The sequence below is a fragment of the Thalassophryne amazonica genome, chromosome 2 (assembly GCF_902500255.1).
Source record: "Thalassophryne amazonica chromosome 2, fThaAma1.1, whole genome shotgun sequence".
Classification (NCBI taxonomy): domain Eukaryota; kingdom Metazoa; phylum Chordata; class Actinopteri; order Batrachoidiformes; family Batrachoididae; genus Thalassophryne; species Thalassophryne amazonica.
In genome coordinates, this window is record NC_047104.1 from 60,405,362 (window position 1) to 60,431,889 (window position 26,528).

At 40.4% G+C, this 26,528-nt stretch overlaps 1 protein-coding gene across 1 annotated transcript in view; it reads left to right on the plus strand.

Moving 5' to 3' along the window:
- cd276 (CD276 molecule) overlaps window positions 1–26,528 on the plus strand; it is a 340,196-nt gene that overhangs the window by 172,596 nt on the left and 141,072 nt on the right. Inside the window, exon 5 of the mRNA XM_034186696.1 lies at window positions 3,808–3,945. Within this exon, the coding sequence (XP_034042587.1) occupies window positions 3,808–3,945 (138 nt within the window). The remainder of the gene's footprint in view (window positions 1–3,807; window positions 3,946–26,528) is intronic.

Here is a 26,528-nt window from a genome sequence, read left to right on the forward strand (position 1 = left end):
GTTTTTGTAGTTCAATTGGTTTAGTCAGTTTAGTTAAGTGTCATGTTGCCATTACCATGAATGAGAAGGGTAGTGTGTTTGTCTTCTGCCACCATCTCTGTTTGTAGGTGTGGAAAAATAAAAGCACCTGCTTGCAGCAGAATGCAGAAAAAACAAAAAGCTCTGTGTGCGTGCGTGCGTATAATTTCAATCACAGAGAAACTGGGGAGAGCTGACATTTCCTTTGATGGGACTAATATTTTTTTGAGAAAACTACTATATTAGCAAACAACACTGAACAATGGACATTGATAATTATATTCTGGACTCACACGCCAATCCAGCAGGGGGCGGCAAATCATCCATATATTAAAAGCGTGCGTGCGTGCATGCATGCGTACGTGATTTTATTTAGTAAGTTCAGTGTACGTACACAATACAATTGTAAATTCGTTAAAAATACATGGATGGCACAAGAAAGGGAAAACACTTATTTCCATTGTGGTCCATTAAAATGAAATGACAAATTGGAAATAATAATAAAATAATAATAAATTAATAATACTGACAATAATAATAATGACGACATAATAGTAATAGTGTATATATTATACGACGAATCTAAACAATTTGGAAATACATTAACACAGTAAATTAACATTAAAAAATTATGTCATTAACAGGAAATAAAAGAGTTGAGTTCTTCTAAAAACTGTTGTGGTCTAAGGTTCTAAAAACATTCTGGACTCACACACCATTCATATTCATGATAGAAACTTTGAATAATTTATTACCACCCTTGACAATACCTATTTTATAAACACTTCCCAGTCTAGAGCCAGTGGATCCCCACGGGCATTGTGCTAGTGTATATATACATACAGTTTACGTTATAATATGTAATAATATCTGCCTCACCTATATAAAAACAGAGATGAGTGGGTGGTGTGGTTGACACATTTGGCCCATCCCAGCCAGCTTTGTGTAAAAAGAAGTCATCTAATACAGGCCCTGAAGCCAATCAGGCTAGTGCTTTCCCCTACATCAAGTGGATGAAACTCATCCTGGAAGGCACAGGTTACCTCCCCAACCAAGTCCAGTTCTCATTTACAACTGGATGGACTGAGGTGTTACAAATAAAGTGTCTTGTCCAATGACACAGACAGGTAGCCTTCACGACATGCTTGGAATTGATCCCCGATCTTGATATTAGTAGCCCAACTCATAATCATAATCCACAGTGCCACCTCCTCTCTAAGCAGTAACTCAAAACAATAAATTATGTCATCATGTAACCAGATAAAGATCAGACGAAATCAATCAAAAAAGCAACTTTGCTTTGCCTATGTAATATCCCAAAGACACATCTGCCACCTTCTGGATGCAGCACATACCTTAGCGTTAACTAACAATCTAGTTATCAACCACAAAGAGAAACATGACGCATTGTAGAACAAAACTGGAAATAAAAGCAAAATTTAAGATTGGAGAGAAAGTGTTGCTAGGGATGACAGGAACTTTTTTCAGGACTACAAATTAGTGATGACAGACTCAACATTACTTTTCTGGAGCATCCCGAAATCTCTTCAACAACCATGTTTTGAACATTGTTCCAGAGTCTGGATGTCTTGCCCTAAATGGGGGCCTAATTATGCCATCAATTACTCCATTTGCCCCCTCTAGTGTTGAAATGTAATAAAACACAAGTGAATGAATGGGTACTGCAAGTGTAGAGTCCATATGCATACGAGTGTGTGTTGCTTGTAATACATCTGCAAATTATAATGTTGTCAGCAAATATGTGGAGTAACATCAGAAAATAGGCTGAGCGGGATTTTTTAAAGGATCCTTATCTTTTTTTTTGCTTCTGAGGACCTGATTGACTGGATGTTCCATCTGAGAATAGTGCAGCAAATAACTGAAACAATACTTCACATGGTGATACTAGCACCAAATCCAGCACAAATTCTCCTTAGACATTGCTCTTTTGAAAAAAAAAAACAAAAAAAAAAAAACGAAGGCCACTTGAATTTTCAATAGGCAGCCACGTAGGGGTCAATTGAAGAATTACACAGGGGTTAAAATATAAAAATGCTCCAATCATATTGAAAACTATACCACATTATTTGTCTGATCATAAAGATTCCAAAAAGGTATAGCTTGGACTATCTATGACTGAATGTTATGGAGTTATGGGGTAAAAACCTTAAGAATGGTGACAAAGGTCAATTTCAGTTTGTACAGGGGTCAAAAAATAAAGTTGCTCCAATTTTGGAAAAAAATGGTGCAAATTGTTGATTGAGCTACTTGGATTAATAAATGAAATAGTTTTGGCTGTGTTGAATGCTTGTTCTCTACAGTAAAGGTCAAATAATGTTGACATCCATTGAATTCTATGACATGTGACGTATGTTAAGCATGCAAACTGTTCCTTTTTGAAACCCTATTAACTCAATCATTTGCATCACTTTTGAACAAAATTGGAGCAACTCTAACTTTTGACCCCTGTACAAACTGAAACTGAAGTTTGTCACCATTCTTGTTGTTTTACCCCATAACTCCAGAGAATTCAGTCATAGATAGTCCAAACTATACCTTTTTGGAATCTTTACAATCAGACAAATAATGTGGTATAATTTTCATATGACTGGAGCATTTTTATATTTGACCCCTATGTAATTCTTCAATTGACCCCTATGTGGCCGCCTATTGAAAATTCAAGTGGCCCGTCGGTTTTTTCAAAAGAGTAATATCTAAGGTATAGTTTTACCAAATTTGGTGCTTGTATCACCATGTGAAGGATTCCTCTGTAAATACTCTGTTATCTGCTGCACGAGAATTGATCGCAATCGAAACTCCAAAGGATGCTTCTATTTGCCCTCCATCTACATTGGTCAGTATCATAGCCAGTCTGTCTGTCTTCATAACTGATGCCAAGTCCTTACAGATGCTTCCTCATTTCCTCTTTTCAATGCCAGTTAGACTTTTGTTTTTAAATTTGCCCAGAGCGGGTTTACTGTCTGAAGAAAGCCTGTTTGTGCCACCGCCAGGCAGGCATCTGTTTAGCAGCTCTGCTGTATTCTTTTCTTCTCTCTGTTTATTGTCAACACCTCAGGGAAATTTGACTATATTTTTCTTGTTTTTTGTCTTGCTGACCAGTTAATCCATCTTCTGAATTTTGAGTTCATCATTGCACTTTCACTCAATTTGATGTCTATTTGTTTAGAATTTTTTAAATGAAATTGTACATACATTTATAGTACAGGGGTGTTATTTTACTTTAAACCTTGTTTCTATTTAAAATACATTAACATTTGCATTATTATCCACGTGACGATGATGATGAGTTGGAAGAAAATGAATCATTTTAAGAAGCAGCATCTGATCTTCAGACATATGAGCTGTGTTTTGAGCAGAAGGCAGGGTGTGAGATAGTTAGCGAGGACACCCATGTAATGCTTCGCCAACTCTGCTGGAGTGAAATGACAACACAGTATTGTGGTAACAGCAGATCTGGACCCAAATGAGAGGCTCTCGTGTCTTGATTAGACACGTGATGGTTTACAATAGTGAAAATAGATATACGTAGTGGTTGTAACACTGTTGTGGATGATGAAGATAATGACAGTGGTTTTTGGCTGATGGCTGATCTACCTCATGAGTGTTATTCTTTAACAGTACCACAGTCTAAGATTCATGAAAAAGATTCAAATAATTTTTGGGCGTAATGGTGACAGCTGCAATTTTAGAGGGAGGGAATAATTCCCAAGAGGGAATAATGATGCTCTACCTTCTCATCTAACTCACTCCCCCTTCTTGTTGTTCCAGGTCAGAACATCGCATTCCCCCCAGTGGCTCTGTGGGTAACTGTGGGTCTGGCCGTGTGTCTGCTGGTTCTGCTCATTGCACTGGCTGCTGTCTGCCGCAGGAAGATCAAAGAGAGCTGCGAGGAAGCCAGAAGAGAAGGTTGGGGCAAAAGCGAGGGTGGTTTGGGGCAGGGATGGGGGCCGCCGACGCATTAACGACTATACTGTGTACTGATATGACTCTTGAAATTATGCCTGGCTCGCCTGCAGTAGAGCCAACAAGACAAGTATGAGTTCAACAAATTAGCAATAATTAAAAGCATCGATCTGGGTTGGTTTGGGCGTTTTGCAGAGGATCAATATTGGCTGCAGAACTTCAATCCATGTGTGATTCATTTGTTTGTTTGCTCAAGCAGTCTGAAACCATGTTTCATCTCGCTTCTGCTCATTTATATGTATCAGCAGGCTACAGCGAAAGATCACAGTAGCTTCATATCTCAGATCAAAAGCACCCCCCCCCCCCAAAAAAAAAAAAATGTATACTATTGATTGACAAGACAGTCACTTTTAACAAGTGTTTTGGTTTAATTTTTGTGTTACAGCAAACCGCAAATCTGCTGCTCTAGTTTAAAATGTTATGAGGGTTGACTGACACATTCAGCTTCTGGTGTGATTATTTTAATAACAAGCAGTATGTTGAAGTGAAACTGGTATGAGAATAATCCTTTACTTATTGACTATCGCTACACCAAACACTTTTTGCCTGCACATTCAGACATAAACAGAATTGCCTTCGGCACAACGTGTCCAGCAGTTGATTAAAAATGGTGACGGACATGGATGTGCGCTTGAAACAATGTGCTGTTATTGATTTCCTCACAGCAGAAGGTTGTGCACCCGTGGACATTCATTGACGAATACAGTCAGAAGGTGGGCAATTGTGACTTTTCCTCTGGGTGATTTTACACCAAAAATGACACATCCATGATTAATAATAATATAATAATAAGAGAAATCACAGATTTCTGACATCCGCCAATCCGGACCCGATCACCTCCAAATTTCAGTGGAGTCTTCCATGCCCTAATATTTATCTGTGGTGCAGATTTGGTGAGAATCTGACGTAGTTTTGACGTAACCCTTCAAAGGCTATGTAAAGTGAAATCTTAATCCAGAATCTGGATCCGGGTCACCTCCAAAATTTCAATGGAGTCTTCAATGGACTAATATGTATCTGTGTTGCAAGTTTGGTTAGAATCTGTGAAGTAGTTTTGACGTAATCCTTCAAAGCCTATATAAAGTGAGACCTGATCCAGAATCCGGATCTGGATCACCTCCAAAATGTAATGGAATTTTCCATGGCTTAATTTGTATATGTGGTGAAAATTTAGTGAGAATCCGTGCAGTAGTTTTGACGTAATCCTGCTAACAGTAATCCCTTAAAGCCCATATAAAAGTGAAACCTGATCCTGAATCTGGATCACCTCCAAAATTTAATGGAGTCTTTCTTGGCCTAATATCTATCTGTGGTGAAAATTTTGTTAAAGTCCATGTAGTGGCTTTGACGTAATCTTGCTAAAAGACTGACAGACAAATACATAAATCCACAAGCTCTACATTGGGTAGTGTTTATAAAATAGAAGCTGACATTTTTCAATGGGGTAACAAAGTGTGCAAAGTTTCTATAATGACCTGCAATGATGTGTGAGTCCAGAATGTTTTTAGACCCTTAGACCTCAACAGTTTTTAGAAGACGAACTCAACCCTTTTATTTACTGTTAATTACATCATTACATTTAATGTTAATTTACTCTTTTAATGTATTTATAAATCGTTTAGGTTCTTGTTATCATATACACCAGTGGCAGCTGCTGGTCTTTTTAAGTGGAGAAGCTCACATAAATTCTGCCCTCCGTTACTTTTCAAGAAAAAGATGTGTGACCTTATCATACCAAGTAGGCATCTTTCCAGGGACTTGACCAGTGTCCTCTCAATTGCAGAGGGACTCACATGTTCATTTCTCTTTTCATGCCTTTTATATGTCTGGTCAAAGTTAGACAGATCCCCAAAACCCAATTTTGACCAGACAAGACATCTCTGAGATGGTTTCATCAAGAGGCATGGCCAACAATACATTTTCTGTGTCACACCACTTCCAGTCAGCCAGCTAACTGTCATACCAGGAGAGCTGAAAAGACCTGATCCTTTTCCCTACTTTTTGCACCAAATCAGTCTTAGGTGTTGATCTGCCCTGCTGTTTAATTCTAAATTTCTCCTCATAAGGAAGACTGTCAAATGGCTGACAAAATCAGGTTGACAACATTAGTATTGTCTGCCATCGTGTGTGCACCTTGTTAGCTGCCGAGGTTACTCCGATCTAACCAGCATTATGAATGATTGAGCAAACTAATGAAACGACATTAAAATAAAGCACCGAAATGTTGAAATTATTGGATCAGATGAATGGGTTGTTATAACAATAACTCAGATTGAGAGACAACCTCAATTTAATAGCTGCTCTCGTGTTCCCTTACACTGCACTACACAAGACCATGCCCTTTATCATTAAAGACCCAACATTGTATGCGTACTGATGGAAGGCCATTTGCTGTGCTCATACTCACACTCAGTGTGGCATAAAACAAATACTTCAGATTACAATGGCAACTTAGAAGATATAAAGAACAGTACACTAATGAATGTAACCACATAACATGTGAGAAACTGCATTAACTTAACAGTTTTTAATCAGCAAACCTGCTACCCAGTGCATACTGGGAAAATCCCAACTTCCGCTACCACAACACACTACATTGTATTAAACTTAACCAAGGAAATATTATGTGTGTTTTATTTTCGGTGTAAGAAATGAACAATAGAAATGGTCAAGTAATTTTGCAAAGCAAACACCAAGAAATAGGTTGCAGTTTGTCTTTTGGCTTCACTTGTAAAATCCATGATGGGACTGAGCTCCTGATAACAGGGCAGCGCAGTCTTGTTTGAACCCCTGAGGCAAATGGGAGAGGTTGTTTCAGTAAGTGTTAGCCTACACACCTAGTCAGAGTAGCTGTGTTCTCTTGCCTGCACAACCGCTTCAACGTGTTTGAGCTCCGGGGCATAAACAAACCGCAACACGTGTCCAATTTCCGACACATCAACACCTTTTCTTTGAATTTTCACTTTGTTTGCCATGTAATTTGCCCAAAAACTCAAAGAATGTGCCAGTTCTGATGGGGACATATGAGGGCTGTCCCCGAAGTAGGATTATTGTGTCATAGTCATATTTTAAACATTTAGTGCCCGTCCTCAAATGAGACTGCGCTGCCCAATTAAGTGACGGTGTATATCTCAAAATAGCTGTCAATCAATAGGATTCAGCCTTTCAACTTGACCCTCCAATCATCATATGGAGCACAGCGTTACAACATTGACCTTACTAAATAAAATCACTCACTTGTGCTTTTAATATAAAGATGATATACTACCCCCTGCTGGAATGGCGTGAGTCCAGAATGTAGTTAGCAACATACATTGTTCATTGTTATTAGCTAATATCTGAAGCCTCTCCAAAAATATTAGTCCTGCCAACATTCTGTTTTGGTGCCATTCATCCTTGACCTAAAATACATAAGCATACCAAACAGCAAATGTCAGCTCAACCCAATTTCTCCATGATCCAAGTTACACGGATGCATTGAGAGCTTTTTGTCTTTCCTGCATTGTGCCACAAGCAGGTGCTTCTAATTTTAGATGTGCAAAAACCGAGATGGTGGTGGAGGACATAAAACGCAGTACACTTTCAGTCATGGTACCAGCAACATGATAGTTAACTAAACTGACTCAACCAATTGAACTACAAGAACGCAATAAATCAATAACACTAACAACACTGTTAAACTAACATAAACAACAATAGCAACATTTAAAACCCCAAAACCCCAAAGTCCCCATGGTGCATTGCAGTACAATGTAAATTGTTTACCTGTTAGCGTTCCCGGATTCGATGTCAACTCAACATTTAGCATTTCCTGCTTCAGTGTCGACTGTGCATTGAATAATCCGCGAGATTAATCCTGTATTTGCATCAGATCTACACTTTCTCTTTTTTAAATTTTCTTTTCTCTTTTTTAAAAATTGAGACACGCAAAAAATTACACAAAACCCTTCCAGAGGATAAACATACCAGTGCAACAACAACATAATGAAAAACAGGTAAATATCCTCTGCTGTAGCTCCAGGAAGTATTCAACATTTGACATTTTCTGTTTCACTGTGGACTCAAAATTTGACACTTCCTGTTTCAGTGTCAACTTGCCACTGAATTCCGTGAGATCCCACGAGATCTCCTCTATTGGCAATCTAGGAAGTGTTCAACATTTGACATTACCTGTTTCACTGTGGACTCAAAATTTGGCGCTCCCTGTTTGAGATTCTCTGTACCATGCGTGATAATTATAAAAATGTAAGAAAATTATTTTAATTTAGTGGAACCTTTATTTAACCAGGTTATTCCCATTGAGATTGAGATCTCTTTTGCAAGGGAGAACTGGACAGTTTTAAGTTTCCAATTCACCATAACCTGGCATGTCTTTAATGTGGGAGGAAACCGGAGCACCTGGAGGAACTCGCACAAACATGTAGAGAACATGTAACTCCACACAGAAAGCCACAGGTGGGTATCAATCCCATGACCTTCTTGCTGTGAGGCAACAGTGCCAACCACTATTCCACCGTGCTGCCAGTTAACAAATGAATGGCCACTTTGACAACAAAGCCCATCAGAACACTTGAAGGGTTCACTTCTCTGGGTTGGATTGGATAGATTGAGCAGTCCAGTCCAGTCCGGTCGAATTTTCTGATGGGCCTTTTCTAGTGTTTAATATATTCATTCATTTTCAAAATCCATCCATCCATCCATCCATCCATTTTCTTCGCGGGGGCAGCAGCTCAAGCAAAGCCGCCCAGACCTCCCGATGCAGTACAAAAATACAAAAATAGGAATAGAAAAAAAAAAACACCCACCAAAACAACACCCCTGTTCACTGTCATCAGATAAATAAAGGTTCACATCAAAACAGAATAAGACCTGTTATTACTCAGTCAGCCAAAGTATACAGAACAAATCCAAATGTCACTCCTGCACCTGTGTAGACGGTTGGTCAAACATTGTTAGAAAAGGCTTCCAAACTTTATAAAATTTCTTTTCAGAGCCACTCAAAACAAATCTTCTCCAATTTAAGATGAAATAATACATCTTTAATCCAATGTGACACTGTGGGTGGGGCAGCATCCCTCCACTTGAGAAATATCAGGCATCATGCCAACAATGTAGAAAAAACACATGAGTTTTTGACCCCCTGCCGGTAACGCCAAACCATCAGTGTGGTAACTCCAAATAAAAATAAAGTGGATTGGGTGATATTCTTACCCCAAATATGCAAATATACCCTAAAATTGTTGTATATTGGTACAAAACCAAAACATATGTCTCAGAGTCGCCTCTGCCGATTTACATCTTTCACAAGTTGGCTCCATTTGAGGGTACATCTTTGCCAGTTTCGATTTACTAAAATGTATTCTATGCACTATTTTAAACTGTATAAGGCAATGTATTGCACACATAGAAGATGAATGGATATTCCTTAGAACTTTATCCCAGTCTGACTGATGGGCCTTTTCTGACCATCTTTCACATGCATTGGGGTTAACCACTGGTTTCCTGGGTGACTAGAGGTTGTGGATCAGACTTGTTTTGCCTGCAGGAGTGAATGATGGTTCTGTGGGTCCGTAGAAGTTTGTTCCGATCGACCCAACGATGAAGGTTTAGGTGTTTGTTCTCAAAAATGCCCTGGTAGTGATTTAAAGTCTTTTAAAGCAAAACGTTTTAAACACTGAGCAGAAAATTAACAACTTTGGAGACTTGCAATAACTTTGCTCATACCTTAAAAGTTGTTAAAGACTTAAAACAAAAACAAACAAAAGTTATGAAACAAAACTTCAATTCAGTTTCACTTTATTTCATTTATACAGCACCAAATTACAACAAACTTACCTCAAGGAGCTTCACACAAGTAAGGTCTAACCTTACCAACCACAAGAGCAAGCACACAGGTGACAGTGGTAAGGAAAAACTCCCTCTGATGATTTGAGGAAGAAACCTCAAGCAGACCAGGCTCAAAGGGGCGACCCTCTGCCTGGGCCATGCTAGCGGCACAATTGACAAAACAATTTACAAAACGAATATACAGGAAATTTTGGGAGTCCATGCTGGTGCACAGGATGGGAGGCCTGCAGAAGAAGGCACCCATTTCCATCTCTGGATGAAAAAGGGTAGAAAGCATAGTAACATACTATGCTAGTATGCTAGCCAAATCAAAGGGAATATAAGTGTGTCTTAAGTCTTGACTTGAAAGTCTCTACAGAATCTGACTGTTTTACTGACACAGGGAGATCATTCCACAAAGCAGGTGCACGATAAGAGAAAGCTCTGTGACCTGCAGAGTTTTTATTCACCCAGGGACACAAAGTAGTCCAGCACTCTGAGAACGCAGAGCCTGGGCTGGTACGTAGTTTAATTAGGTTAGTACGAGTTTAATTAGGTTAGCTAAGTAGAGAGGTGCTAGGTGCTAGTCACCATACCAGGTATCATGATCAGTTTGGATATGTCAAAATACTTGAAGAGGTCATGGTGCCTTATGCTGAGAGGACATGCCCTTGAAATGGGTGGTTTCAACAAGACAATGACCCCAAGCACACTAGTAAATGAGCAAAATCTGGTTCCAAACCACAAAATTAATGCCTTGCAGATTTGAAGAAACCAATGAAAAACTGTAGTTATACAACTAAAGACAGTTTTAGTGGATTCACCAGGATTGATAAAAAAGCAGTTTGAACATAATAGTTCTGAGTTTGGTAGCGTCAACAGCAGATGGTACTATTATTGTGAACACCCCCTTTTCTACTTTTTTTACTAATAGCCCAATTTCATAGCCTTAAGAGTGTGCATATCATGAATGCTTGGTCTTGTTGGATTTGTGAGACCCTACTGAATCTACTGGTACCTTGTTTCCCATGTATCAATAGGAAATATACTCAAAACCTTGGATTAATCTTTTTAGTCACATAGCACTACTATTATTCTGAACACTACTGTACCTTCTGTCTTGCAAGAATAATTTGCTATATGTGTATTAATGTTTAAAATGGTTCTGCCAGTGTGGCATTTACCATTACTATATGCAGACAGGGGAAAAAAATATCAGAAGATAATTTGTCCGATGTTATCTGAAAAGCTAATCCGACAATGAAAACATTAGCATCAATAGTTAGCAGTTAGCGGATTAGCGGAACTGTGCCCACCACTGTAGACCATCACCTCCCCTTATATTCTCCTGTAAGTATATTCACATATTGACGGGTCCGTATCCTTCCCATCCTGATCCACAAGGATGCACTGTGTTGCCATCCAATGCTGAATCAGTTTTATGACCTTGATCTTTTGTGGTCTGGCTGGGGGAACTGATGTGTTTATTGACAAGATATAAACAAGAATGCTTTGAAGGCCACTTCTGGAGATGTGAGAGGCTTTAAATTGATTAGAGTTACTTGGGTGTTAATATTCCTGCACCCTTTCAACAAGGGTCTTTGATCTAGAAGGACTGTTTGTTGAAGCTTCTCCTGAGGCATTGTAAATTGCTAGGGATTGTTTGGAGAACTCATCACTTGATGGAAGGGGGGACTTTGGGTGCAGGGTCAGTCCACTGTCACAGTTCCACCCTATTATTGGTCCTGGAAAGAGTCAGTTATTTGCGGACTTGTAGAAAAATGGTTGAAAATTAAGGCAGTTTTGATTCTGTAAAGATATGTACATAGCCATATTTGCTACAGACTTTTCTCACATTTTTCTTATATACAGATGTATATGTTTGGTGTACAACCAGCTCCATACCTGACTGCAGATGAACAATGCCAACATATAGCTTTCGTCTGATCCACGTATCTTTGTCCATCATCATATACTACAGACTCCAATTCCAATGAAGTTGGACATTGTATAAAATGTAAATAAAAACAGAATGCCGTGATTTCAAATCCTCTTCAGCCTATATTCAATTGAATACACCACAAAGACAAGACATTTAATGTTCAAACTGATAAAATTGATTGTTTTTGTGCAAATATTTGCTCATTTTGAAATGGATGCCTGCACAACGTTTCAAAAAGCTGGGACAGTGGCATGTTTACCACTGTGTTACATCAGCTATTCCTTCTGACAACACTCATAAGTGTTGGGAATTGAGGACACTTATTGTGAGTGTCATGATTGGGTATAAAAGGAGCATCCTCAAATGTCTCAGCTGTTCACAAGCAAAGATGGGGCAAGGATCACCACTTGTGAACAACTGCATGAAACACACAGTTTAAGAACAATGTTTCTTCATATTCAATTGCAAGGAATTTAGGGATTCCATCATCTACAGTCCATAATATAATGGGAGATTCTGAGAAGCTGGAGAACTTTCTACACGTCAGTGGCAAGGCCAAAAACCAACATTGAGTGCCCTCAGGCGGCACTGCATTAAAAACTGACATTGTGTAAAGGATGCTTAATCGCTTGGGCTCAGGAACACTTCAGAAAAACAATTGTCAGTTACACAGTCGTTCTACAAGTGCAAGTTAAAACGCTACAGCAAAGCGAAAGCCATACATCAACAACATCCAGAATCGTCGCCACCTTCTCTGGGCCTGAGCTCATTTGAAATGGACAGAGGCAAAGTGGAAAAGTGTGCTGTGGTCTGATGAGTCCACATTTCAAATTGTTTTTGGAAATCATGGACATCGTGTCCTCCGGATAAAAGAGGAAAAAGACCATCCAGATTGTTACCAGCGCAAAGTTCAAAAGCCAGAATCTGTGATGGTATGGGGGTGCCCATGGCATGGGCAACTTACACATCTATGATGACACCAGCAATGCTGAAAGGTACATCCAGGTTTTGGAGCAACACATGTTGCCATCCAAGCAACGTCTTTTTCAGGAACGTCCCTGCTTATTTCAGCAAGACAATGCCAAGCCACATTCTGCATGTGTTATAACAGCATGTCTTCATAGTAAAGGAGTGCGGGTACTAGACTGGCTTGCCTGCAGTCCAGACCTGTCGCCCATTGAAAATGTGTGGCGCATTATGAAGCGCAACGTATGACAACGGAGACCCCGGACTGTTGAACAACTGAAGTCATACATCAAGCAAGAATACAAAAGAATTCCACCTACAAAGCTTCAACAATTAGTGTCCTCAGTTCCCAAACACTTATTGAGTGTTGTTAGAAGGAAAGGTGATGTAACACAGTGGTAAACATACCACTGTCCCAGCTTTTTTGAAACATGTTGCAGGCATCCATTAAAAAATGAGCAGATATTTGCACAAAAACAATAAAGTTTATCAGTTTGAACATTAAATATCTTGTCTTTGTGGTGTATTCAATTGAATATAGGTTGAAGAGGATTTGCAAATCATTGTATTCTGTTTTTATTTACATTTTACACAACGTCCAACTTCATTGGTACTGGGGTTGTAAATGAGGAACCGTTCTGTTTCCAAACAGCTGAGCCCACACTGTGCATGTTCGCCTGAAATAACAACATCCAGACTGTTGCTAATGCTGTATTTACACATAAGCAAGATGCGTTACGAATGTCATATTTGTGTCATTCTTGGCACATTCCTGACATTCTTAATGTGACTTAACGCATCTGAATAGGTTTCTTAATAATGCGTGTTGGTGTGTGATATTTGTGATTTTCGTGGAGCATGTGTTTGGCTGTCAAAAAAATCTTCCACGAATGTCATTCACCACCCTCATTTCGCGACTGAGTGTGTTGATGTGGTGATCCTTAATAGTGCGTGACAGCATTCTTCTCTGACGTGCGCACAATGAAATCCTGCTGCACCGCATTCAGTTTCATTGCTGCAGTATGCTGAAGAAGGACAGTGATGCCAAGTCTGGTAAAAGTTTTGTTCCAGTGCTCCTCAGTGCACTCCTGCTGGTGTTCCACCTGCTGTTGTGCCTGATGTTTGGGAAATCGAGCGAGACGAGAGCCGCGTGGACCCACACATCTGGCTCTCTCCGTCTCCTCCTCCTCTCTGCACCACTCCATGTCACAGAGCCCAACTAAGCATGCAGTCATGAAGTAGTTCTGTGGATTTTGAGAAGCAATCTGGAGCGATCTGAATTGTTCAGCAACTGATGGTTGGATGAATATGGGGGTGTGTGTGGAGACAAGTCACCTCATTCACAATGTGTAGAATGTATACAAGAATGTATACTTTGTGACATTGGTGACTTGCCGTCGTTATGTGTAAATGCAGCTTAAGGTTGCTGTGGTGAAATGCAGAGATAGAGTTTTACACACATTAAAAAATATTTTGCACCCATAGTTGCTGTATTCACTTGGTACACATGCGTTCCATACCGAAAGGCCTGTACCGAAATTTTTCAGTTCAGTTGCATGCATTTGTGCACCCTTATTATTATAATTATTATTATTTTACTGTACTTCTCTCCTTTTTCCACAGTTATTGAATTGTGAATTTTATTATCTCATGCTTTCAAGTCACTTCAACTCTTCTCAGTGCCTGAACTAGCCATGCTAACAGTTGAGTGCATGTTGTAGCAAGTTTACCGTGTGAACATTTGTCAATATGCAAACATTAAGGTACTGTATATCATGCTGGGGCCACAAAACCTGGCACACAGATTGACATTGAAATTTACACTCAAGGTTGTACTGAATACAGCACTCCACCCAGCTGTAGGTTCCAGCCTTGCCCGGGGAAGAAACCTGCACATTTGATCAAGTGCAGTTGTCGAGATAAGCAACAGCACCAGCAGGATTCAGGACCTATGTAAAATTTAAGCTCCTCTCACACAGAAGGTGTATGTATGGTGTTTAGAGGTGCATGCAACACTCTCCACAAACATGTCACGCAATGCCACACAGTTGCCAGCACTCGTCAGGATGTGGCAAGTGTATTGAACATAACCAAAACACTAAACTTCACTCATCCTGTGGTCTCCTGTTAGCTATTTGTGACAGGCTAGAAAGCACCAGCTCAGTTGTGAAAGGCCTGCGGGTCTTCCACTCGCAGCTCCTCCATGAGTCTGGTGTAGTGGCCATACAAGCCTCCTCCTCTCCTCTGCTAGCCATGGTCGAGTCTGGTATCATCTCTGTCTTCTTCTCCTTCTCTTTATCATTCTGCTCCTGGCCTCCACAAGCTGTTCCAGCAGCTGATGCTGGAGGACACCAATTTGCAGCAGCAGTGCTACATGGTCCACAGGGTCCATACTGTCAGTAGTCTGGGAATGATGACTCTGTTATAGTGGATGGGCTTTTATACCCTGGTGGGGACATTTCGCCGCCATGCATGGTACACTCGGGGCATTCGTGTCACATTCTGGGTACATTCCTGTTATTCAGGATGCATTCCTTTTGGGTCCTACATGTTCAGCACACATTTGGCGTACATTCCGGGGGCATTCTGGCTGTCTTTGAGGTCCATTCATACAGCATTCGGGACACCTTCCAAGCAGCCCTTGGGTGTTATTCGGCCTGTGTTCAGGGCTCTGCTGTACAGCATTTGGGATGCATTCTGCATATTCCTGATGTATTCTGCTGACATTGTGGGGATTCGTGCTGTATTCCAGCCGCATTCCACTTGCACAGAATGTGACATTCTGCAGACAGAATGTGCACAGATCATTTGAGATGGCTTTGGCCCACATTCTGGGTATTCGAACAGAGCAGGCTGTACTTTCTGGGGAGGTTGCGGTCATTGCGGTCATCTCCATAAAACTCCTGAGGATGTTCTACCAATCCGTAGTAGCCAGTGTCCTCTTTTACACCATGGTGTGCTGGGGGGCAGCACATACAAGAAGGAAACATCCAGGCTGGACAAACTGATCAGGCAGGCTGGCTCTGTGGTTGGCATGAAGCTTATGGACAATGCCAGTCACCCTCTGCACACCATCATCAGCAACCAGAGGATTCTCTTCAGCCACAGACTGCTCCTTTCCAAGTGCAGGACCAACAGACTGTAAAACTCCTTTGTCCCTCTGGCCATCAGACTGTAGAACTCCTCACTCGGGGACAGGAGGAGTAACAGGAAGACAGAGGTCGGGAATGAGAATGAGAGGAACACTAGTAGCAAGTAAACCAGCTTTGAACATTATGTCTGGTATTGTGTATTTGTATTTATATTTATTTTTTTCACTTTTGATAATCTGTGTGCTTCTTACCCTGTGTGTTGCTATACAATGCTGCTGGAACCTCAATTTCCCTGCGGGAGTCTTCCCAAGGGATCATTAAAGTTCTATGTAATCTCTAATCTGATCTAATCTACAATCACCTTTTGACAACACTTGTTATGCTATTGTTATTCATTTATTTTATTTCATTCCCTAAATTGCCCCAATCCTGACTTTTTTATTTTCCATTGTTGCAGGCCAGATGAATGAAATAAACTTGACCACACAAAACATGAAAGATGTTGTGTTCTTAATGTCTGCAGTGAAACAGAAATCAAAGTAAATGTAAGAATTACTGTAGGTTTTTTTAAATTTGCATTCTCCATAATGTCCCAAGTTATTCTGATTTGGGGTTGTAGATGATATGCATAATTAGAACACGATGCCCAGATCACATGGTTGTGACAATGAGACTAAGGATGAGAGCAAAAAGTAGTAATAAGATGTTAACTGCTCAGTGAACTTTTCATAATACAGAAAGAATTCTGCTTAATATGTGTAGCCAGGATCTCAAATAGTGGGACACATATCTTCAGCACAGAGGAACATCATTACTTGGGTCCAGTAATTAGTATGAGTGAATAGCTGAGTATTGCTGCAAGTGCAAAGAGAAAAAGTTTTGAAATGAGATAGATAGTGCAAAGCCACCAGCTCTGCTGTAATGAGATCTTCTCAGAGTGGAGGAGACATTTAAATAAAGGTCAGCCAGTGGCTGCACCAAGGCCCAGAGGTTTCACAATAAATATGGAAGTGACACAGACTGAGAGGAAAGAGTAAATAGCTCTACGGAACATATGAAATCAAATGAAATGGAAAGAAAGAAATATAGTAATGCAGTTCCACCCATGAGTGACGTGCTCCTCTAGTGATGGTGGTGGTGGGGCTTTTCCTTTAACGGGCAGGAGGGGGAGCTGTATTTCTGCCAACCACCGTTAACGCGAAAGGCCAGCACTGATAACATGGCCATCCAGTATTAATGTAATTGAAATATTTAAGGGCCTGATTTACTAAGATGCTATATATATTGAGTGCTAAATTGCATTCCAAACTTTTGCATGTTGGGTTGGTTCATGGTTTGCTGGCAATGTACTGAGAATAACTGTGCACATGACATAGACATCAGCCACTTTCAGCTATGCAGAACATATAGATTATTCTCCAAATCAGAAATTAATGTGCATTGAAAATGATTTGTCTGCTATTTCACAGGAGGTGCAAGGTGAGTTACACGAGCACGGATTCAGCACTGCTGCCTTGAAAAGCACCTGCCCGCACAAATACAAATGATCTTGATTATAGTTATTGCATCACCCTGCTGTGAATTGACTCAGCATCCATTTCTTACATCTGGATACTGTGGCAAGGGAGGATATCCTTCATATATATATTTATTATTATCATTATTAATAGTACACTGTTGCTTTAAGGTGGTGTCCTTACAATGGAGGTGTTTTTTCACAGCAGGTGAACTGGCTTCGGTTGTTGATACACCAGCATTTACATAACTGGAGAGGGCGTGATATAGAATGAGAATCATTTTTGTATGTTATATTTGCAGCTGTTGCTTTCCACAGTGCTGACACATGCTGCCTGCTGTCAGTCCCTGTGTGTAGTCAATATAAAATGTTTAATTGTGGCATTTTCTATGTTAAAGAATATAGGGTGAAAATAAAGAATTGCATACCCAAACAGCAAATGTGGAGCGACTTTGAATCATACTATCATACTATCTTTATTGATTACACAGCACTGGGTAAGTTAGCATCAAGGTTTCAAATGTGCTAAATTACTGATGCAATCTCTGTTCTATAATTGCTTTTAGTCTTATCTCTGTTCTATAATTGCTTTTAGTCTTGATAAATCCTGTTGCATGTGCAAACATCACCTGTTTGCATGTTCAGCACCCACAATTTTGCACCCTCAGGTGGACACACCCCAAATTGCATATTCATAAAGGCAGACATTAAATAGATGATACATGCTATTTTACGCATTTGAAAGATATAATTTTAAGTGCACACTGTTAGTTTTGCCAACATTTTTCCACATGCAGACATTTAGTAAATCAGGCCCTAAGTCATATTCTGTTCTGCAGTCTTTGGTTTCCCCTCCCAGGCACATACCTCCACAGTGAGACTGCTAGTCTATTCACTCCTGACACAGTGATACTGTGGAAATACAGATGTGGAAGTGATTTAAAATAGGATTACTATGCACATATCCAGAACAATGGGGAGGGCAGCAAGCAGGGAAGTACAACCTAATTGTAGTTGTCATATCTTTTAATGGTGTTCCTGGGCAAGGCCAGATTGGAGTTGACTCCCTCTCCCCTGTGTCGGAGTAGTAAGGGTGGAAGGGTCAGTAAAAGTGGAGAAGTGAGTAAGTCATTTTTCTTCCCTGTCATAATGTATGTGGAGCGCTGAAATGTGAATCGTAACTGAGCAGAGCAGCTTGTGGTATTGCAGTTGAAAGTGAACGCTCATGCAGTTCCAGTGCCAGTGTTGAATGCCAGCATAGCTCTGTTCTCTCTGGTGTAGTTTTTTTTCCCTTTCCTTTCTTCTGTATTACCCTGCATAATGACCGTGACTGCATATCTAATAATTTGATTTAAATGACCTATTCAAGGCCAGTGTTCGATTTCCCCAGAGCTCATTTTACATTCAAATGACCATACAGTTAAATCAGACATAGTCTTAAAGAATGGTGTAGGTGTCCCCTGTGTGGGAAGCTTTTTTTCTTGATTGATTGATTTATGTTTTTTTTTTTTTACACTTGTGGTGCACATTTAACAGTGGTTATCCTCAAGGTCTGTCTTAGCCACCTTCTCATGTAGACAGCACATCTAAAAACATGCAACAAACTCACCTAAACCATCATCGTATAACCTGGATATTTGCACTCACCGGACAAAAACAAAAGTCCCAATGCTTTTGAATGGTTTTCCATGTAATAAACACTCTATATAATGGATTTTGTATGACAGATTTTCGCTCACATTGGACAAAACATCCCGCCCCATCGTAATGTATTTTCATTAAAGACCCCTCGCATATACCGGTGTCGCCAACCAAACGGTACCCCTACAAATCAGTCCCCCCTGCCTTCAGTGCACGTGTCATTTCTGTGCATCAGCCGCGGTTCACGATCATCACTTCATTTCTGTTTAACTCCGACGGCATCGTATACGACAGCTAAGACCAAGCTTTACTAAATTAAAAATAACTTTTGAATGATATGAGATAGAAACTTACTTGTTTTTTTGCTGAAAGGTTAACTCTGCGGACTTTCAAGCCAGCCATCGGCCATCTTTGTACTCCTCATAGAAGCTGTGTGATGACGTGCGCAATGTGAGTGTCCAATCGGAATTGGTTCACCGTCACATGGTTTTCCAAAATCCAATCGTAGGGCAGATTTACCTCACGTGAAAAGCCAAAGATCATTTTCAGGAGTGATATGTTACTAGTTGGCCCGTTTGAATAGCCCCCTGGGTGCTCCAATGAGTACATACTATTAGTACATACTCAAAGTGAAAGCAGAGGAGCAGATGGAGAGCCTCTGATGACAATCTCACGTGCTCAAAGAGTGTGTAACTATCAGGATTCCTCCACTAGTTTGCATGTGAATGTTACTGGATAACTCTTGCCATATCAATAGACAACAAAACGTATAGACCATTTTGTATATATTTTTCAAAATGTGCATTTGTGTTTATTGTTTGAAACTTTTTGTTGTACAGACTTTCACACAAGACCTCAAATTACCTTTATAAAGTGTCAAAACAGTTGTTTATTATAGTTTGCTGTGTGTTTTGAATAAATGTGTGTGGAAAATTATTTTTCGCTTTATTTCTTCCTTGCTTATTTTTGATTGTAAACCTTTATTACACTTATAAAACACAACAAAAACATATATATTCTGAAAGCACAGGTTGTCCTAAAAAAAGACATAAAACTTGATTGTGGGATGCAGGGAGAGCTGTTAACAGCAATAATAAAACATTTATGCCAGGCGAGTGAACTGTCCAAAAAAATGCCCTCGGAGGGTTAAAACTGCACTCCAGTCATCATCTATCTCAGTGACAGATATCTGAACAATAATCATTTCCACATAAATTCAGAACTTTTTTGATAAAAGACAGAGGAACTGATCAGAGCACCATAGCTAGACAAGCTGCTAGCCGCTGTATTCACTGCTCCTCCGTCATTTCAAAGCGTCAGAAGCGACTCACCGATTATCGCCTCGTTTCTGCTTAAAACTGACTTTAGAATGATTTAAGAGGTTTTACTTTGTCATGTGATGGTTAATAATCACATTATTCCCTTTGATGGCTTTGGGTGTCGAGACTTAGTCTCAGATGAGCTGCTGTGGTCCCAAATAATGCATGTGCAGTGAAGGCAGGTGGGCCAATTTTTAGAGGGGGACTGTTCGGACTGCAACACTGGGCTTTTTTCTTTTTTTCGAACAGCGCTCAGACACAGGACCTAAACGAGGCAAGGTGTAATGACAACTGACAAACGAAAGTTACATTGTGTTGGATTTAGTGTCACCTAGTGGGGAGGTTTCAGATTACATTAGGTCGTTGCTTGTCAAGATGTGTTTTCTTTCACGGTTTTACTTCTTTGTTGAGGATTTATGCTCTTTTGCCTTCTCTTGTGATAAGCAGTATATATGGTCTCCTGTTTCACAAAAATGAGAGTTCTCAAACTTGTTAGTCTGCACGAATAGACAGTATACAACCCCTGGCAAAAATTATGGAATCACCGGCCTCGGAGGATGTTCATTCAGTTGTTTAATTTTGTAGAAAAAAAGCAGATCACAGACATGACACAAAACTAAAGTCATTTCAAATGGCAACTTTCTGGCTTTAAGAAACACTATAAGAAATCAAGAAAAAAAGATTGTGGCAGTCAGTAACGGTTACTTTTTTAGACCAAGCAGAGGAAAAAAATATGGAATCACTCAATTCTGAGGAAAAATTATGGAATCACCCTGTAAATTTTCATCCCCCAAATTAACACCTGCATCAAATCAGATCTGCTCATTGACATTGACCCTATGCCATGACATTGACCCTATGTGTCTTTTTGCAAGGAATGTTTTTGCAGTTTTTGCTCTATGGCAAGATGCATTATCATCTTGAAAAATGATTTCATCATCCCCAAACATCCTTTCAATTGTCCAAAATATCAACATAAACTTGTTCATTTATTGATGATGTAATGACAGCCGTCTCCCCAGTGCCTTTACCTGACATGCAGCCCCATATCATCAATGACTGTGGAAATTTACATGTTCTGTTCAGGCAGTCATCTTTATAAATCTCATTGGAAAGGCACCAAACAAAAGTTCCAGCATCATCACCTTGCCCAATGCAGATTCGAGATTCATCACTGAATATGACTTTCATCCAGTCATCCACAGTCCACAATTGCTTTTCCTTAGCCCATTGTAACCTTGTTTTTTTTTTTCTGTTTATGTGTTAATGATGCCTTTCGTTTAGCTTTTCTGTATGTAAATCCCATTTCCTTTAGGCGGTTTCTTACAGTTCAGTCACAGACGTTGACTCCAGTTTCCTCCCATTCGTTCCTCATTTGTTTTGTTGTACATTTTTCGATTTTTGAGACATATTGCTTTAAGTTTTCTGTTTTGACGCTTTGATGTCTTCCTTGGTCTACCAGTATGTTTGCCTTTAACAACCTTCCCATGTTGTTTGTATTTGGTCCAGAGTTTAGAAACAGCTGTCTGTGAACAACCAACATCTTTTGCAACATTGCGTGATGATTTACCCTCTTTTAAGAGTTTGATAATCCTCTCCTTTGTTTCAATTGACATCTCTCGTGTTGGAGCCATGATTCATGTCAGTCCACTTGGTGCAACAGCTCTCCAAGGTGTGTTCACCTCCTTTTTAGATGCAGACTAACGAGCAGATCTGATATGATGCAGGTGTTAGTTTTGGGGATGAAAATTTACAGGGTGATTCCATAATTTTTTCCTCAGAATTGAGTGATTCCATATTTTTTTTCCTCTGCTTGGTCTAAAAAAGTAACCGTTACTGACTGCCACAATCTTTTTTTCTTGATTTCTTATAGTGTTTCTTAAAGCCAGAAAGTTGCCATTTGAAATGACTTTAGTTTTGTGTCATGTCTGTGATCTGCTTTTTTTCTACAAAATTAAACAACTGAATGAACATCCTCCGAGGCCGGTGATTCCATAATTTTTGCCAGGGGTTGTATGTGGGAGCAACCACTGATTCCTTACAGCTGTGCTGCAAAATGAGATGGTGTAAATATTTCCCTTTTGGGCTTCCGTACAAATGTGGTGGTGCAACATGGTGGCATCAGTCTGGGATCCCACTCCCATGTAGAAATGACGGGCTCATTCTGAGCTTTTGAAAAAACATTTATTAATTAATGGTCATGAATGTTATATTCAGTTTATGCTAATAAACACTCCTAAACCCAACACACCCTAGAGTCAATCCATTGATATGAAATTTTTTTTTTGAACATTGTTAGGATGTTGTTTCTATATTATACCTATATTTACACCCACCAAGGATGTAATAAAATCATCAGCGTTTATGTATTTGTCTGTCTGTTAGCAGGATTACCTCAAAACTATTGAACAGATTTTGACAACATTTTCAACATAGATAGATATTAGGCCATGAAAGAACCCATTAAATTTTGGAAGTGATCTGGATCCGGATCCGGAATCTGGATCAAGTTTAACTTTTTATAGTCTTTGAAGGATTAAGTCAAAAACTACTTCATGGATTCTCGCCAAATTTTCACCACAGATAGATATTAGGACACGGAAGACTCCATTAAATTTTAGAGGTGATCTGGTTCTGAATCTGGATTCTGGATCAAGATTTCACTTCATATAGGCTTTGAAGGATTCCTTCAAGACTATTTCACAGATTCCCACTAAATCTGCACCACAGATAGATATAGGGCATGGAAGACTCCACTGAATTTTGGAGGTGATCCAGATTTGGATTCTGGGTCAAGATTTCCCTTTATATAGGCTTTGAAAGATGTCTTCAAAACTACTTCACAGATTCTCACCAAATTTGTACCACAGATAGACATTCTGCCATGGAAGAACTCATTCAGTTTTGGAGGTGATCCAGATCTGGATTCTGGATGAAGAGTTCCTTTTAAGGATTTCTTCAAAACTACTTCACAGATTCTCACCAAATTTGCACCACAGATATATAATAGGGAATGGAAACTCCACTGAATTTTGGAGGTGATTTGGCTCCAAATCCTGATTCTGGGTCAAGATTTCTCTTTATATGTGCTGTGAAGGATTACTTCAAAACTACTTCATGGATTCTTACCAAATTGGCACCACGGATAGATATTAGGGCATGGAAGACTTCACTGAATTTTGGAGGTGATCTAAATCCGGATTGAAATCTCTGATTGGTCTTGGTAGTTATCAGTCTGTCAAACTTGATGCATGACACTTTTTCGGTCCAACCAGTGAAATTTTTATTTTTTCCTTTCCTTCCTTTTCATTGCATTGTGTACATGGTATAAAAACAATCCTGCATGATTTATACTTCAGGAACAATGGAACACAGCAGGAATCATAAATTGGCATCGGGTAACATTGTCTCGTGAGCGTGTGGCTTCCAGTCACCCTGAGTACCGTCCTGTTGCTCTGGCTTGCGCTGAAACCACTTAATTTCTGCATTGAGTAGAGGACGCAAACAAAAATTAAACACGTTTAATTTTTGGCGTCTGATTTGCTTCGTCCTTTGCATCCCTCACACTGTCATGGCGTCGAGCTGCATTGTCTCGGCACTAGGTTGCTTCCACACGGCGGCGTCATGATGACACACGACGCAACTGGAAGCAGCCCTGGTGTGAAAGGGGCTTTAATAACATTTGGGGCTTTCTCATCTGTATTCAGTGGTGCATTTATTTTGATTGTTCAATTTGTTTGTGAAGGTGTGACATGCATTCAAGCTATGGTGAAGACCAAACAGTTAAACCATTGTCTGCACAAAATGGTGGGACTTGGTCTGGAGACAGCACTGCAGAATAAGATGGATATTAACATGGAATGCAATTGAATGTAGTGAGACTACATTGCACAGTTTGTAAAAACCCATAAAAATAAAACACATATAGACATGTATACATCATACAATAAACTTTTTCTTTACTCTGTACTACAGAGTCTGTCCAGTTGAATAGGCTCCTGAAGTTGCAGCTGTGATGTAAACCTGGGAATATAATCACAGCATTTCTGAACAGTAAGAGAACAGTGTGGTCATGTGTTGGTCTAAGCAGAGCAAATTGAACCAAGCAACACTGTGCAATATTCTGGTGTCTGTTGTGGAATCAAACAAGAAACTGTAGCTATAAAGTGACCTTAAAGCTGTAATGAATTTGATGTTTTTGCAACTTGTTACAATTTCTTTTTTTGTGACTTTAAAAAAACAATGTAAAATGTAAACAGAAAGACAGTTGTGTTTGTAGCCAAGGTGTATGTAAACCTATGTCTGCATCTGTATGCATCTGCATCTGGAACGTGCTGGAGAGGATCAACCCCGGGAAAGGCCCCGGGCCCTGACGGACTACCGGGGGGGTCCTAAAAGACTGTGCACACCAGCTGTCTGAGGTTCTGGCAGATATATTCAACACCTCTCTGTCCCAAGCCAGAGTTCCGCCGTGCCTCAAGACATCAAGGATAATCCCTATGCCAAAGACCTCTGCACCATCCTGCCTCAACGACTACCACAAAGTGCTTTGAGAGGCTGTTGATGAGGCGCCTGAAGCAGACCGTCGATGTGACTGTAGATGAGCACCAGTACGTGTACAGGCAAAACCGCTCCACAGCTGATGCTATCTCCACCGTGGTGCATCAGGCCCTCTCTCACACAGAGAACAAGGATTCCTATGCATGGCTGCTGTTCCTCGACTTCACTTCTGCGTTCAACACCATCATCCCGCAGAAACTGGTTTCCAAGCTGGCTGAACTAGGAGCCCCCTCAGCACTGTGCAACTGGATCCTGGACTTCCTGACTGGGAGGCCACAGAGTGTCAGGATCAACACCACCTCATCCTCCACCATCATCCTGAACACTGGCTCACCCCAGGGTTGTGTGCTCAGTCCACTGCTGTACACACTGATGACATTCGACTGCAGAGCCCAGCACAAGAATAATCTTGTTGTTAAGTTTGCAGACGATACAGCAGTGATCAGGCTCATTAGCCAAGGGGATGAAACAGTGTACAGGCGAGAAGTGGACAACCTGATACGGTGGTGCGGAGACAACAGCCTCATTCTCAACACCCAGAAGACCAAGGAGATAGTTGTTGACTTCCGCAGGTCAGCCCCCACCATCCCCTCCCCCCCTCTACATCAACGGAGCAGCGGTGGAGATTGTCTCCTCCATCAGATTTCTTGGAGTCCACCTCTCCAACACTCTCACCTGGCACACCAACACCACAGCTGTCATCAAGAAAGCCCACTAACGTCTCTATTTTTGAGGAAATTGGGAAGGGCCGGACTGAACACCGAGGTCCTCAGGGCCTTCTACAGCTGTGCAGTGGAGAGTGTCCTGTCCTCCTGCCTCCCTGTGTGGTATGGTGGCTGCACGGTGGCAGAGAAGATAGCGCTGCAGCAGGTGGTGAAGTCTGCACAGAGGACCATCGGATGCAGCTTACCACCCATTGGGGACCTCTACATCTCCAGATGTAGAGCCAAAGCCACCTCCATCCTCCGAGACTCCACCCACCCTGCGCACAGTCTGTTCACACCCCTTCCCTCTGGAAGGAGGCTGTGCAGCATCCAAGCAAAAACGTCCAGACTGAAAAACAGCTTCTACCCGAATGCTGTCAGACTGTTGAACAGTTCAACATCCACCACCAAACTGTGAACATTGCACTACATGCACATTGTCACCTTCTTAATACTCTAACGCTGCTGCTGCTGCCGACCCTGTGCCTTGTATATATATTCTATGGCCACAGGGGTGCGCATATTGTACATTGCAAAGTGTACATTGCAATAGTTTATACAATAGGTTAGGTTAAAAAAAAATTGTCCCAGTTAACTACACCAAGACCTGGAGAAATTGCATTTTGTTCTGCCTGTAAGGGTCGAGTGACAATAAAAGTGAGTCTGAGTATTAAAAATTTAAGCTGAAGCATGTATATGCACAGTCATTTTGAATCTGGAAGCTCAGCGCGTTTATCCGATGTAATGATAATTTTTTTATTATTATTATTTTTCCAGTGTATTATATGTCATGTCAAAGTTGAGCAAGATCACACAGAATATTTAATTTTATTCATTTATCAGTTTAATCAAAAGACAGTGGCTCTCAAGCGGACTTGTAATGCAAATTGTGCCACTGTATTAATATCAGACTCTTTCATACTCATTCACTCACACGCGTGTGTGTGTGTGTGTGTGTGT